A 15766-nucleotide genomic window follows, 5' to 3' on the forward strand; every position below is an offset into this window, starting at 1 on the left:
ACCACAGAGTGAGAACTTTAGAGGCATTCTGATGAATACAATTAGCAAGTCAGCTGATCCCAGAGTTACATGGGCCGGTCTAATTCATCAGTCAACTGGCCTTGTTATAAAAGGTGTGGAGTGATGCAGGTACAGTGACATTGTACTTCCATGGAGCTATGATCACTAGGAACATAGATCAGAGAAATGGGCAGAGATCATTGAATATAATTCATGCCGCTCTGCTTTACCAATCTTTCAGTCTGATAATCACAAACAGGGGAAAGTAAATTCTGCACCTTGTTTTCTAAAACTCCTTCCCAAAAGTGAAGCCATTCAAATTGCTACTCCTGCCATTCTAAGATCTAGAATCGGTTACAATTCAGAGTACAATTAAATCCAATATTTCACTTTGAAGAGCTATAAATAATAGAAATTCTTTTCTTCAAATATAACTAAATATTTATAAATGTCAAATTATTTTTTAGGATCTTTCTTTTTAGCCTATAAGTTTCTCAAGTACAATACCAAATTCAGATGATGTGTAGCTTAGATGATTGATGGTTGTAGTACTAGGCCTTCAGTGGACACATCACAACCAACAGCACACTGACACTGTCTCCTCGGATGATGATGAAACATTTACAAGTAAATTGCCAAGATCGGAGAACAACTCAACCCAACCACAATACCAAATGTTTTGAAAGAAGTTGATCTTTTGTGGATGGAGTTATATAGAGCACCGTGGAAAGAATTACCTGGTGGAGAAGCATTGGAATACATCCTAAAGGATTGGGATTATGTTCCTAAAAAGACTGAGTTGTAGAAAATAAGAAATATTTCTAAAGCTTTGCACCTCTAACGGAAGGAAATATAATATGTGAAGTGCCCTTTCTTCTGTTAGGAGGTTACTGGCGAAGGATCCATGTACCTTATCATTAATTGAATGCCAGTTACTCACAGTCTATCTAATAATCATTGATTATTATCCCGGTGATCAATGGATAAACACCTTAATTCTTCTTACAGAAGCTAAGTTAATTACTCTAAGAACAGAAATAGTTGAATGAATATTAAGTGGAAGTTTCAGAATGAATCAAAACATTGGTAGATGGAATAATATGACCAGGGAGATGTTGGTTTTTTAGCTCACACTGCAGATAATTTATTCCCTAATCTCAGTCATTAGTGCTACTGGATGGTTTAGACCAGATTCCAGATATTGGGATTCATCACATCTTTTTTCTAAATAACTCTGGTATCCAATGGTGCAGTCTAGAAGTGTCCCAAATGTGAACAAGCCACATATTCCATGCTAAAATGTCGGTGCTTTTGGCTTTGTATTCCGTGTTGTGCGTTAATTAAGTTTGTCATGCTAACTAGTCACATGAGTGGGGGCATGGCAAAGTGAAGAGAATAAATTACATATTCTTGATTATTTCATGGCAGTTTGTAGCTTGCAACTGGCAGAGATTGTATCTTTTGCTGACTGCTGAGATAAAGCTGAATAATGCTTAGTTTACACTTGGGGACACTTTAGTTCATTTCTTTAAGATTGTATGCTTGCTAATTGCTGATAAAGGATCAAATAAAGGATTCAACTTTCAGAACTGAGGATGCATCATCAAAGTATAACAAATCCAGAGCAGTCACAGGCTGGCAGCAAATGTTTTGCTTTGGTTTTGCTGCTACATGGGATTAAAAGTTGCTTTATAATGATTGCAGAAAAGATCACTACACTATAAGACATTGTATTTAAAACGGTTTTAAAATGTGGTAACAAAAGTAAGAGCAAACAGATAATCGTATGTGAAGAACTTTTTTTTACCTGTTTCTGCAAAAGGAGATTGAGTTAATACAGTACCTTACACTACCGTATTTACAATTAGAATTGTCAATGTACAATATTCTAATTAGTAATTATTTTAATTACTTAGGTATATTATATTTAAATTAGCTACAGGCGTTTGAATAATTTTTCAAATCTATGTTAATATTTGGAAATGTTAGATTATCTTGATTCTAAATGTGAAAGGAAAACTTGGAACAATTGCTGACAAGTTTTCTAGCTAAGGGTATTTGCATAATCTTGTTTAAAGTTTCTTAATGTGTAGCCACAGTTTATCAATTTTTTAAAATTGTGAAATCATTGATCTTGTCAATATCATTCCCTATGGCTAATATGTTGAGCAATAACATCAGACTTTTAATGTAGAATTGTTTTAATGAACTAAATACATTGATAGTTTTGCTCAGTCTTTCAGCATGAATCAAAATATATTGCTACCAGTAACAAATAAGAAGATTGTTATAAATCTGACCCCCAGATGACAAGACAATTGAAGAGATTAGAAGAGATATAAGAGTGTTAATGAATATGGAATAAATAGCAGGACATGGGATTAAAAGAGAAAACTTCCTTAGCCAAAGGACAATTATGCTGATAAACTCAATGGCCTTTTTCCCTGTAAAATCTATATAGTTCAGCAAAGACATTGACAAAATATCAGTCAATATTTTCAAAATCCCTCCTAAAAGGAAAATAATTTGGCATTAAGCACTGCAAGTATAATTTTAGTTAAATCAATAAATTAATTGAAAACATTATCTCAATTTACAAATAAACATTTTTAGCAAATAAAGTAATTCGGAATTACATTCAATTCTGCTTTACAATCAATCAATGACCCCAATTACTTTGATTCATACAACTGGTGATTGTGTTACAAAATTCTTTTACTTCAGATGCAGTTCAAAGATTTCAGTAAATATTTTAATCTGAGCAAAAATTTCAGAATGTAATAGGATCATTTACTTTGAAACAACCAGAGCATGGAGTTTCTGCCTTAAGTACTGAAACACACTGATCCTGATTTTAGTCATATGCTAAAATCATTCATTGACCTGTTTGCAATCCAGTAGCACAACATCTGCATGGTTGGGAAGTAATACATAGAGTAGTTGGAAGTTAAGAATACAGACTGCAAAAATTAAAAAGAGCTCTTGCTTGCAGTGGAGCTAGGAGAATGAGAGAAAAGCAAGGCAAGGTTTGGAGAATCAACCATTAAGTGACTCTGTTGTATGCTTCATGTATGTCCTTGTGACAATTTTAAGTCACAACATCAGGTAACTAGCTGACACAGGGAGCAACCAAACAATGACAACAAGATGGAAAAGAAACTGCCACACATTTCAATAATATTGTTCCGCGGGTACACCTAGACAGGAAGCAAAGGGGATAGATCATTGGTTGCCTGTGGAAAATAAAACAAGGATAAGTCCTATAGTTTGGGTAAAGGTGGTTACTAATAAAGCCACAGATGCCAAGTCAACTAATGATGGGAAGTAAGAATATTAATGAATATGGAATGAAGAACAGAACTTGGGAAAAGCAGAACAGGTTTCAAAAGTCAAAGTTTGAAGTAAATTTATTATCAAAGTAGATAAATGTCAGTATATACAACCTGAAGATTTATTTTCCTGCGCACATACTCAATAAATCCAATAACCATAATAGGATCAATGAAAGACCGCACCAACTGGGCGTGCAACCAGTGTGCAAAGGAAGTTTGCACACTGAAGAAGTTTGTCAAAGTTTTAGATGTCATGCCAAACTCCCAAAGTTGTAGAGGAACTGCCGAGCTTTTTGCATAATTGCATTTTGTGCTGGGCCCAGGTCAGGTCCTCTGAAATGATAACACCGAGGAATATAAAGTTGCTGACTCTCTCTACCTCTGATCCTCCAATGAGGACTGGCTTATGGACCTCTGGTTTCCTCCTCCAATAAATGCTGACGTTGAGAGAGAGGTTAGTGTTGTAGAAACACTCAGACAGATTTTCAATCTCCCTCCTCTACCTTTGATTCGGCCTACAACAGAGGTGTTGTCAGCAAACTTGAATATGGCTTTGGAGCTGTGCTTAGCCACACAGTTGTAAGTATAAAGCGAGTAGAGGAGGGGAACAAGCACACAGCCTTGTGGTGCACTTGTGTGCCAAGGTTTAGAAGCTTACTAATTAGTTTTGAAGGGATGATGGTATTGAATGTTGAGCTGTAGTCAATAAAGAGTATCCTGATGTATGCATCTTTGTTGTCCAAGTGTTCCAGGATTGAGTGAAGAGTCAATGAGATGGAATCTGCTGTGGACCTGTTGAGTCAGTAGGCAAATTGGTGTGATCCAAGGCATTTCTCAGACAGGACTTGATGTGTTTTATTACAAACCTCTCAAAACACTTGATCACTGTAAGGTAAGTGCTACTGGACGATATTCATTGAAGAGGTTACCATGTTCTTCTTAGGCACTGGTATAATCGAAGCCTGCCTGAAGCAAGTAGGTACCTCAGCCTTCCAAAGTGTGAGGTGAAAGGTCTTAGTGAATACTGCAGCTGGTTGATCAGAACATGTCTTTAGTACTTGCCCGGGTACCCCATCAGAGCCAGATGCTTTCCTGATTTAATTTTCTGTGCCAAATGGGAGACAGCAGAGGTGTAACTTCCTCATGTTCTTCAGAATAACAGAACCATTAGAACAAAAAACAATGATATGAAAGTAGTAAAGATAAGACAATGTCCCTCCACCCTTAACTTTCTTAAGTGGGACATCCCTTCATCCTCTAAAATTAGTAGCAACACAGATAATATTCAAGTCTGGTTTGCAATGAAAGGCCATTCACTCAAGACCTTATGAGTTGCAATCTCTTCCATCATCACTGTGTGAGCATATAAAGGAATCCTAATTGTCCGGATTCCCACAATTCACTCTCCATAAGCCAGGATTCATCTGACACCTGCTTACCTATCTTTCCAATGCTTTGTAATCCATTTCCATTCCCTATCTCTGTTATTACTTCCAGCCTGAGAACTTTCCAAGAACTGGGCACTTCTTCTGTGTTCTTCTACTCAACCCTGATATCAAACATCTCACCATTAGTGGTCATGGCTTCTGCTGCCGGGACCCTAAACCTCTCTGGCTCCCCGCATTTATAAACCCTCCTGTCAATTGTCATAGAATCACAGAGAAGTACAAATAAGAAACAAGTCCTTCAGCCCATGCCAACTATTAATATTACATTTACACTGATCGTACATTAACCCCCCCTTTCCTGTTGCCCTACATTATCATCACCTCACCCCCCCCCCCCAGCTATACCTGACTTTGATCTCTTATTCACTACAGTGGTCAATTATCCTACCAGCTCAGTTCTGTTTGTGATGTGGGGAGAAACCGTAACACCCAGGGAAACACACATAGTCACAGCGAGATGGTGCAAACTCCACACAGATAATACCTGAGGTCAGGATTGAACCCAGGACCTTGATACAGTGAGGAAGCAGCTGTATTATTTCACTAATCTGTCCAAGTTATGGGATCATCCAGCCCAACATCAAATCAAATCTGGTAATTGTCCCATCAACTGATGACTAATTGCATTAGTGGTGTGTCAAAGGTACAGGTTGTTGTTAAATCGTTTTCTGCTCCATGGATCCGCCAAAACCTTGTGAGAGCACGAATTTGAAAGGATGATAGTCACCAGTCATTGTAAGAAATGGAAGTGTTTCTTTTTACTTTGACATCTCAGTGTGGTGGTCCAGAACCCGGTTCCTATAGGCCCACAAATTTGTTACAGGGTGGCCAGTCCCTGCTTCTTCACATTCCAATTCCTATCTATAGGACCAGAGCTATCATAAAGCCATAAACAGGCTCTTCAGCCATCTTGTCTATGGTGGCCAAAGTGCTCACCTAAGCCAGTTCCATTTGCCCATGTTTGACCCATTTTCACTCTTGGGCATTTGGTTAATATCACATTTTTGAGAAGCTGATCTAAAAAATGGCATTTCAAAATGAAAGGCTGCCATGATTTAAAACTGTGTTCAGCTTATACATTTGAGCAATACCATTGGAAGGGCAGAAAATTCAAAAAAAAAGAAAACAGGTAACTTAATTTCCAATGTAGTTATTAGCAGTGACACTTCTAACTCTCTTATTATCTTAACAGAGAGAAAAGGACCACCTATTGTGCTACTGAATTGTTATACAGGCATGAAAATGATTCAGGAATGCATCGAAACAGCATTTCAAAATTCACGATGGCTTCAATTTCAAGAAAAGATTTTAATAAGCCCATTGCATAGTACCAGTTGTATAAATTATTTTTGTCAAAAATTATCCATTGACACTGGAATAGCAGGTTCATTTGCAATGGTTAAATTTTACACTACTTGGTTCACATCACTCATGTAAGGAACAGCATGCTTCCACCATTCCCAGCAAGCAATATCTATTTGGAAATGATTCAGAATTTCAGGACAATTATTTTTGGTTTCATTCTTCAGCAGGAGCCTCACGATTGAGCAGAGCCAATATCCATTGCAACGGATGTTATTTCTACCTGTTCAGGATTTCTTCAGATCTGTATCGACTGAGCGTAACTTTGTCAGGGAGCCTTTCAGATGGCTCAGAAGTGTTAACGGTAAAAACAGTTTTATACCTGAAATATACAAAGCTCAGCAATTTTACTGAGTGTTTCTGATGTCAGACGGAACAACAATATCACAGTGGTTAAAAGGATACAAGCTCTCCATTGTTCCTATTTTCCTTTTGTAAAATGCATAACCACATTAACAGGTATCAAAACCAGACATCTGCAAAACTTCCCTCACAAACAATAATAAACTCCATGTTCCAAACCTTCCCTGTAATGCTCCCCAGCTCTTCCTCCGTTACATTGATGACTGCCTTGGTGCTGTTTCATGCACCCACGCCGAACTCATCAATTTCACCTCCAACTTCTACCTTGCCCTGGAATTCATTTGTTTCATTTCTGACCCCTCCTTCTTTCTCGATCTCTCTGGCTCCATCAATGGAGATAAACTGTCGACCGATATCTTTTATAAACCTACCAATTCCCATATCTTGACTATTCCTCTTCCGCCTTGTTCCCTGTAAAGTGTTATTCCTTTTTCTCAGTTATTTTATCTTTGCTGCATCTATTCCCAGGATGAGGCTTTCCTTTCCAGGAGAAAAAGATGTCATTCTCCTCCTTCAAAGAACAGGGTTTCCCTTTCCTCCACCATTGATCCTTCCCTCACCTGCATCTCCTCCATTTTCTTGTCATCCACACTCTCCCCATCTCCTGCCACCTTAAAGTGACAGATTTCCTTTTGCCCTCAACTACCACTCCATGAGCCCCTGCATACAACACACCATCTCCACAGCTTCCTCTTTATCCAAAGGGAGTGTACCACCAAACATATTTTTACCTTCACTTCCCCCCTCCATTTTCCACAATGATTATTCCCTCCATGATTCTCTTGTCCATTCATCCCTCTCCACTAATCTCCCTCTCAGCACATATCACTGCAAGTGACCAAAGTGCTACACCTGCCCATTCACCTCCTCCCTCTCCTTCAATCAGGGTCCCAAACAGTCCTTCCAGGTGAGGGATCATTTCACCTGCATATCTGCCTTGGTCATCTATTGGTCAGACCTATCATAAATCAGGGGTCTGCTTCATCGAACTCCTCCGCTCCATCAGCCAAAAGTAGAACTTCCCTTTGGCCAAATATTTTAATTTCAATTCCCATTCCCATTCATACACATCAATCCATGTTCTCGTCTTATGCCATGATGAGGCCACCCTCAGGGTGAACAAGCAACATCTTATATTCCATCTGGGTAGCCTCTAACCTGTATGTCGATTTCTCCTTCCAATAATTTTTTCCTTCTCCCTCCCCTCTTCTGCTATTCCTCACTTTGGCCTTTTACCTCTTCTCACCTGCCTATTACCTCCCCCTGGTGTCCCTCCTTCTTCCCTTTCCTCCTATGGTCTACTCCTCTCCTATCAAATTCCTTCTTCTCCAGCCCTTTCCCTTCCCCATGGCAGTCTTCACCAATCACCTCTAGCTATCCTTCTTCCCCATCGACCACCTTTATATTCTGTCATCTTCCCCCTTCCTTTCCGATCCTGAAGAAGGGTCTTGACCAAAATCATCGACTTCTTGTTCATTGCCATGGATACTGCCTGACCTGTTGAGATCCCCCAGCATGTTGTATGTTTTGCTTCAGATTTCTAGCATCTGCAGACTTTCTTGTGTTTATAATGTTACACTGGTTAGAATGCTTTAGAAGCAAACATACAAGATATACAGAGACTCAAGGGACTGCCGATGCCGGAATCGATATCAACAAACATTGATCTGGAAGAGCTCTGTAGGTTAAGCAGCATCCATAAAGAGGAAAGGACCTGTTGATGGTTTGGGTCAAATCCTGAATCTGGACTCAGTGTAGTCCTGATGATGAACTCCAAGTAGTTACCATGTATTCTTCCCTCAATATTATTCTCCATAATACACAAAGACAGATTTTTCCATCTCATAATCCACATGCACCCCTTACAAAATCTGCCTGCAACCTATTTTTAATGGACTCATGGGCATATTGGTTGTTGATATACCCCTCAGCACTTTGTAACATAAGCTCCCTGAGCTCTTCTGCTATTGTTACAATTGCTGTTGTGACGTCACCTTGAAGGTTTATCCAAAGCTGAAGTCCGTTGTGTCTTCTTGAAATCAGCAGCATCACTTGAGTAAACAGAGGAATAAAAACTATCAACATTTAAATGGTGATTTGATTGTCGTGTTATTGTCAAAGATGTTATTGTCTTTCACATGTCAAGTGTTTTTCTGTAAATTACAAAAATTTGCTAATTCCATTGCAAATTCCCTGCTGCTTTATACCATCTTAACCTTTACCATGGGAGTTAAAGTGGACCAATGCTATTATTGTTTTGTTAAAAACATTAATCTTTATATCTTTGAAAAGCTTTACTAATATATTGTACATTTCAAAAGAGTTTATTTCTAGTGCATGCACCTATGCTGTATGCACTGTTGATTTTCTGCACTAACTCTATAAAAATAGGTGATTTCAAGAAAAAAAATTGAAGCAGTCAACATGAGCTGCACAATTCAAACATATCTTTTGTGGAAGCAAATCAAGAGAGGTCAGCATTTCTAAAGGACAGTGAAAGACTCAGGGAGGTGTGATGGTAACAGAACATCCCCAGAACATCCTAAATCTAGCTCATTAATTACCTTTGTTCAGTCATTAAAACAAAACTTTTTCCATGTGGGAAATGTAAAGTCAGTCCTGCAGGTTGCTTATTTACCTAAATGGCAAAGTTGTTTTTGAAATAAGATATCCTCCTCCATACTCCCATGTCCCTTTTCATAAAGGAGACTGCTTGGGAGGGGCACATACCCTAGTCCATCAGCCTACAAACATTCACAGGGAAAGGTAGGGAATTCAACATTTTATGAGCTTAGAACTTATTTAGAGTTATGGAGACATAGAGCAATATAGTATGGATAAAGGCTCTTTGGCCATACCAGTACATACTGATCACGTCATCCACCCATCTGGTCCCAATTCCTGCATTCGGCTCACTTCTGGCACATTCCTGCTTTGCATACATGTAATCACTAGAACAGCCACAGAACCTCAGCCCTTCTGTTTGTTTTTAAGCTAAATAAACCAGGGTGGCATGGTAGTGCTAGCGGTTAGCACAACACTTTATATTACAGGCAATCTGGGTTCAGTTCCTGCTGCTGCCTGAAAAGGAGTTGGTATGTTCTCTCTGGGACCACACGGATTTACTCCAGGTTCTCCAGTATCCTCCCACAGTCCAAGGATGTACCAGTGGTAGGTTAATTGGTTATTATAAATTTCCCCGTGATTCAGCTAAGATTAAATTGGGGGATTGCTGGGAGGTGTGGGTCAGAAGGCCAGAAGGGCCTACTCTGCACTGTATCTCAATAAAATAACTTTTTTTAAAAATTACTTAGACATCTTTGGAAAATATGGTTTCTTTGGTTAGTCAGTGACAAAATATTTCCAAATTTGATGACTACTTGTTCTTGCGATATGATGGCATTTATAAAATGTTCTTTAATTGAACAAACAGATAATAATTCTGCGACTTCAAGTACAGCCATCTACAAATATTCAAATGAAAGTAAACCTCCAAACACACTTTGCTATCAGAGGCCTTTTCTAACCAGAATAACAGCAGGTAGATGCAATGATTGCAATAAGGAAGTGATGAGAGATCCAAAGAGCTTCATCTGACAAATCTTGTAGGATTTACTCTTCATTTGATTGCCAGTAATTGCTCTCATTAAATACATTTCAAACATAAGGAAATTATCCAAGCAGTAACGAATCAAGAAGCACAAATCACTTTAAAGCATCACAAGAAAAAGGTGGTTTCTGATTTGTTTATAATGATGTAAACTCTGATGTGCAAGAAAACATCAGACAAAATTAAGCTGATTGAGATGATTAGACAATAATAAAAGTAGCCAGGATCATATCAGGGATTAATTTGTATCACTGCCACTTTGAGCAGAGTTGTGTGCTATCAAAGTCAGAGGCTTTGAGAGGCACCACTCAGCCCTGGTACCTGTTCAGGAATTCTTCGGACCGGAATCTGGTGATTAGATTTTTCTTACGGCTACCATTAAATACCCAAGTGCTGCTGATAAAAAGAACATTCTATCTAAATAGTTATGTCTGGCTGTAAGTTTTAACAAAGTTGATAAAAAAAAGCATCAATTTGTGTGCTGTTTTTTGTCAATTGTAGTGTTGCTAAAACCTAAATAAAGAAAACAAAAGACTCAAGATTGGTTATATAACAATCAATTCATTATATTCATATACTGGAAATGAACTTCTCTGGTGCTGGTATTAGTGAATCAATATGAAGATGACCTAAATCGTTCAGGATTGAGAAGTTTCCTGCATTTAAAACAAGCATCATTGGTATAAGTTTGGTACAAATACACTTAGTATTCAAAGTCGTAATGTATGAGCCAAAGCCTCGCGTGTATATAACAATTTCCCAAATATAAGGTTTAATATCAGCCATCACAAATATGGAAATAATCATGAATAGAATTGAAGCTTCCATTTCCATTATGTTTTTATTATATGTAAATGGGATATAGCTTCCCAAACAACAATCACAATTTAAGTAAGTTCTAGATACTTCTTAATGTATTCATTTATTGTTCTGAAATATTTTCTTTAGAATATGTCCTTTTCCAAATATGATTCATGTTGATCGATAATTTGTACAAATCTGTGAAACAAGCTCCTCATAATTACAGAAAAATAGATTATTAGACATGCATAAGCTTTCCTACAAAGTACATTAGAAACTATTAAGTAATATTAAATACAGCACTCCTTTGTTCAAGCCTCAGATGTCATTCACCACCGCCTATCTAGAACTTTAGTATTAAAGGTAAAATTAAGATAGAAGACAATATACCACAAATAAAATCAAAAGAGTGTTTTAAAGAGGCATGGAATTTTGAATTATTTAATTATAAAGTGTTAGTCTACACATACAAAATTAATATCTTGGCACAGGCATGATGTCTTCACACTTCATTAAAGATCAATTATGCTTCTTCAACAATCTCAAATACTTTTGATGTTTTTCTGCTGCAAGACCAGTTTACTGGCTTTCATTGCTTATACCAGAGGAAGGGACAACAGTGTATCTCATAAAGGAGCAAGAATTAAGAGCAGTTTGTGCATTTGTGCATTCCAAAAACTAGTGTCAGTTCCATAATGAAATGATTGTGAATGTAATCATAGAAACCACAAAATTCAGGTTGATAATCTTGTTGATTTGTTTTGTTGGTTATCAAAGTATGTGCATGACACTCTGAAAAGTATAAACTTCAGTACTGTTTCTCATTTAGGAGCTGATTTTATATCATTGAAAAATGTATAAATTCTATCACTAGTTGCATACTTTAATTCCTCTTGACAGCATTTGGTTTCTATTAATGTTGTTCAACCTTTGACCAGCAGGAGTCACATTTTGAAGACAAAGACACTAAAGACTGGAATCGGGAGCAAAACACCCAAAACCCTGGAGGGACTCAACTGGCCAAGCAGCTCAGTGGAGGAAAATGGACAGTTGACACTCCTGATCCAGACGAAGGGTCTTGATCCCAAGTATTAATTGTCCATTTTCCTGCATGGATATTTCTAAGATGGTTGGATTCACTCTGTTTGTCATGGGAAGAACAAATTTTGAGATTGTAATGTAGAATTCCGTTTAAATTCATTCAATTCAAACAAGTGACTTCATAGGAGAGAGGCCGTGGCTTGTAAGCTAAAGTCTGCACTACGTAAGTTCACTATTTTGCCGTCTGTTCACATTTACTTATTGTTATATTTCTTATTGCAGCTTACAGTAATTTTTTAATGTATTATTCTGTACTGCTGCTACAAAACAACGCATTTCATGGCATATGTCAGTGACAATAACCCTGATTCTGATACTACACTGACAAGCCATCTTAGCATAACAATGTGCCTTTTAAATTCCATATTAATGATACCACATAGAACTTCAGGAAATCTTACCGTTTCCTTCCATCTATCGTGTCAGATTTTGTCGTGGTCACCTTACTTGGCCCAGTTGAATCCCTATATCAACGAAATCAAAAAAGCATCATCAGAAAATGTCACAGATTAATGTAATTCAGTCAATTTACTTCCCTTCCAGAAAATAAAAGTTCAATAATACTACATTTTATTAAATATGAAAGCAGAATGAGTAAAGAAAAAGCTCTTCACTTCGATTTCACAATAGAATTAATTTAGTGATGCATGTTAATAACCGCGTCAAACAATTAATCAATCCTTAAAGATAATTCACAGGTTGGCTTTGTACTGGATGCATCCAAACTAATGACAGTATACAGCAAAAAAAATACTTTTGCCATTGACAGTTAATGTTAATGTTACTGCATTACAATTTTTAGTGTTAGCCTGCAAAATTATTAATTTTAAGAATTCAATATGTAAGACTGTGGCATTCAAAATGTACCTTGTGTGCTACAGTCCAAAGAAGACACCAGCTTGCTTGGAGGGAGAAAGAGTTTAAAATAATCGAGCCGGGGCAGTTGGCATATTTTGCACACCACAACCCCAAGGTGACACCAGATCACTCAGCGGGAGATGGAGTTTAAAAGAAATAAGCGGGTCAGTCAGCACATTTTGTGGGCCACCATCCCTGAGGAGCCATTGGATCGTGCACAGTTAAGCACTTGGCAAGGTCCAATAAAAAAAATTAGGTTTAAACGGAGTGGCCTTTGTGAGAGAGGCCATTGGGTGAGTGAGACAGTACTGCAGTGGGTGTTGAGGCTTTGTTTCGATGAGGCATTGGCAAAGAGAGGCTAGGTTGTAAGTAGATTTTTTTTTGGTTATTTATTCTTTCTTTATTTCTTATTGCACATTTAGATCAGTGGGGGATGCCAGACAAGATACTGGAATGCTCCTCTTGCAAGATGTGGGAGGGTAGGGAGACTTGCAGTATTCCTGATGACTACACCTGCAAGAAGTGCATCCGGCTACAGTTCCTAACAGATCATGTTAAGGAGGCGTAGCTGGAACTGGATGAACTCCAAATCTTAGGGTTTGATAGACAGGACATAGAGGGAAATAGTTACACCCAAGGTGCAGGACACTGGTAACTAGACGACCGTCTCGGGAGCTGGTGGAGGGGAAGGGATAGGAAGCCAGTCCTGTGGCATTCCCCTTGACAAAAGGTATACCACTTTGGATACTGTTGGGGGGGGCAATGACTTAGCAGGGAAAAGCCACAGTGATCAGCTCTCTGGCTCTGAGTCTGGCTCAGAAAGGAAGGGGGGAAGAAGAGACGAGCTACAGTGATAGGGGAACAGAATGGAAGTTCTGTTGATGAGAACAAAATTTCCAGATGGTTTGTTGCCTCCGGGGTGCCAGGGTCAGGGACATCTCGGATTGATACCACAGTATTCTTAAGTGTGAGGGTAAGCAGTCAGAGGTCATGGACCATGCCAGGACCAATGGTAGGTGGAGTATCAAAGTACTGCAAAGTAAGTTCAGGGAGTTAGGTGCTAATTTAAAGGACGGGACAACCAAGGTTGTGATCTCAGGATTGCTACCCATGCCACATACTAGTGAGTCCAGAAATAGTGAGATCATATAGTTTAACATGGGGCTAAGGAATCAGTGCAGGTAGAAGGGCTTCAGATTTTTGGACTATTAGGCTCTCTTCCAAGAAAGGTGGGACCTGTACATAAAGGATGGATTGTACTTTAACTGGTGGGGTCTAATATCCTAGCGGGAAGGTTTGCACAGGGTATTTAGAATAGAGTTGCAGGGGATGGGAACCAGAGTGCCAGAACAGATAGTGGAGTGGTTGTGGAGAAAGATGTTGTTAAACCTACATACCTGGTCAGGAATCAGAAGGTCAAGCATGGCAGGACTAATGCTCTGAACTGTGTATATTTCAATGTAAGTATCATAGGAAAGGTGCATGAGCTTAGGGCTTGAATCAGCACGTGGAATTGTGACGTTGTAACCATTAGTGAGGCTTTGTTGCACGAGGGTCAGGACTGGCAGCTCAATATTCCAGGGTTCCATTGTTTTAGACATGATAGAGTGGGAGGGATTAAAGGGGGAGAGATGGCAATACCAGTCAGAGAAAATGTCACAGTGGTGCTCAAGCATGCAGACTGGAGAGCTCATCTAACGAGGATCTGTGTGCAGAACTCAGGAATAAAAAAGGTATGAGCACATTAATGGGATTACATTATAGACCACCTAACAGACAGCAGGATTTAGACAGGAGCAAATTTGTAGAGGGATTGCAAACTGTTGCAAGAGACATATGTGACAGCAAGTGATTTTAACTTTCAACATATCGACTGGGACTTCCAAGCTATAAAAGGGCTGGATGGGAAAAAGTTAGTGAAATATGTTGAAGAAATTCTCTAAATCAATACGTGAAGTCCCTTCTAGAGAGTGTGATACTAGATCTCCTATTACAGATTGAGATAAGGCAGATGACAGATGTTTGTGTAGGGAACCACTTTGTATCTAATGATTATAATGCCTTTAGTTCCAAAGTAATTATGAGAAAGGATAGGTCTGGTCCTTGAGTTGAGATTCTAAATTGGAGAAAGGCCATGGGAAGTGTGGATTGGGACAGGTTGTTTTCTAACAAAGGCGTACTTGATAAGTGGGAAGCCTTCAAAAGTGAAATTTTGAAAGTACAGAGTTTGTATGCTCCTGTCAGAAAAAAAAAGCGAGGATAACAGGTTTAGGAAACTTTTGTTTTCGTGAGATACTGAGGCCCTAGTTAAATAAAAGAAGGTGGGCAGCAGGTGTAGGCAGGCAGGAAGGTATGAAGTACTTGAGGAGTATAAGAAATGCTTTAGAAGGAAATCAGGAGTGCTAAAAGAAGGTATGAGATTGCTCTAGCAAACAAGAGGAAGCAAAATCTTAAGGGCTTCTACAGATATATTAAGAGCAAAAGGATAGCAAGAGACAAAATTAATCCTCTGACAGATCAGAGTGGTAATCTATGCATGGAGCTGAAAGAGATGGGGACTGTCATTCACTTGGGAGATGGACTCAGTAGTCTATAGGTGTGAGTCAATGCAGCCATGAGGTCATGGACCCTATAGAGGTTACAGAGGATGATACGCTTGCTGTCTTATGTCAAATTAGGGTGGATAAATCCCCTGGACCAGACAATAAGTTCTCTTGGACCCTGCAAGGAGGCTAGACAGAAATTGCAGAGGACTTGCAGAGATATTTAAAACATCCTAAACCACAGGTGAGGTGCCAGAGGATTTGAGGATGGCTGATGTTGTTCTGTTGTTTAAGAAGGGCTGTAAGAATAAGTCAGGAAATTATAGGTGAGCCTGACATCAGTAGTGG

At 38.7% G+C, this 15766-nt stretch overlaps 1 protein-coding gene across 9 annotated transcripts in view; it reads right to left on the minus strand.

Moving 5' to 3' along the window:
• Positions 1–15766, minus strand: part of scel (sciellin) — a 79861-nt gene that overhangs the window by 43846 nt on the left and 20249 nt on the right. For 5 of the 9 annotated variants that reach the window (XM_073027658.1, XM_073027651.1, XM_073027618.1 and 2 more), the window contains exons 5-8: positions 12419–12481; positions 10437–10511; positions 8500–8556; positions 6366–6464 (exon numbers count right to left, since the gene is read on the minus strand). In XM_073027658.1, the coding sequence (XP_072883759.1) occupies positions 6366–6464; positions 8500–8556; positions 10437–10511; positions 12419–12481 (294 nt within the window). The remainder of the gene's footprint in view (positions 1–6365; positions 6465–8499; positions 8557–10436; positions 10512–12418; positions 12482–15766) is intronic. The other 4 variants (XM_073027688.1, XM_073027679.1, XM_073027640.1 and 1 more) reach the window with 3 other exon arrangements.

This window comes from Hemitrygon akajei, chromosome 2 (genome assembly GCF_048418815.1).
Source record: "Hemitrygon akajei chromosome 2, sHemAka1.3, whole genome shotgun sequence".
Classification (NCBI taxonomy): Eukaryota; Metazoa; Chordata; class Chondrichthyes; order Myliobatiformes; family Dasyatidae; genus Hemitrygon; species Hemitrygon akajei.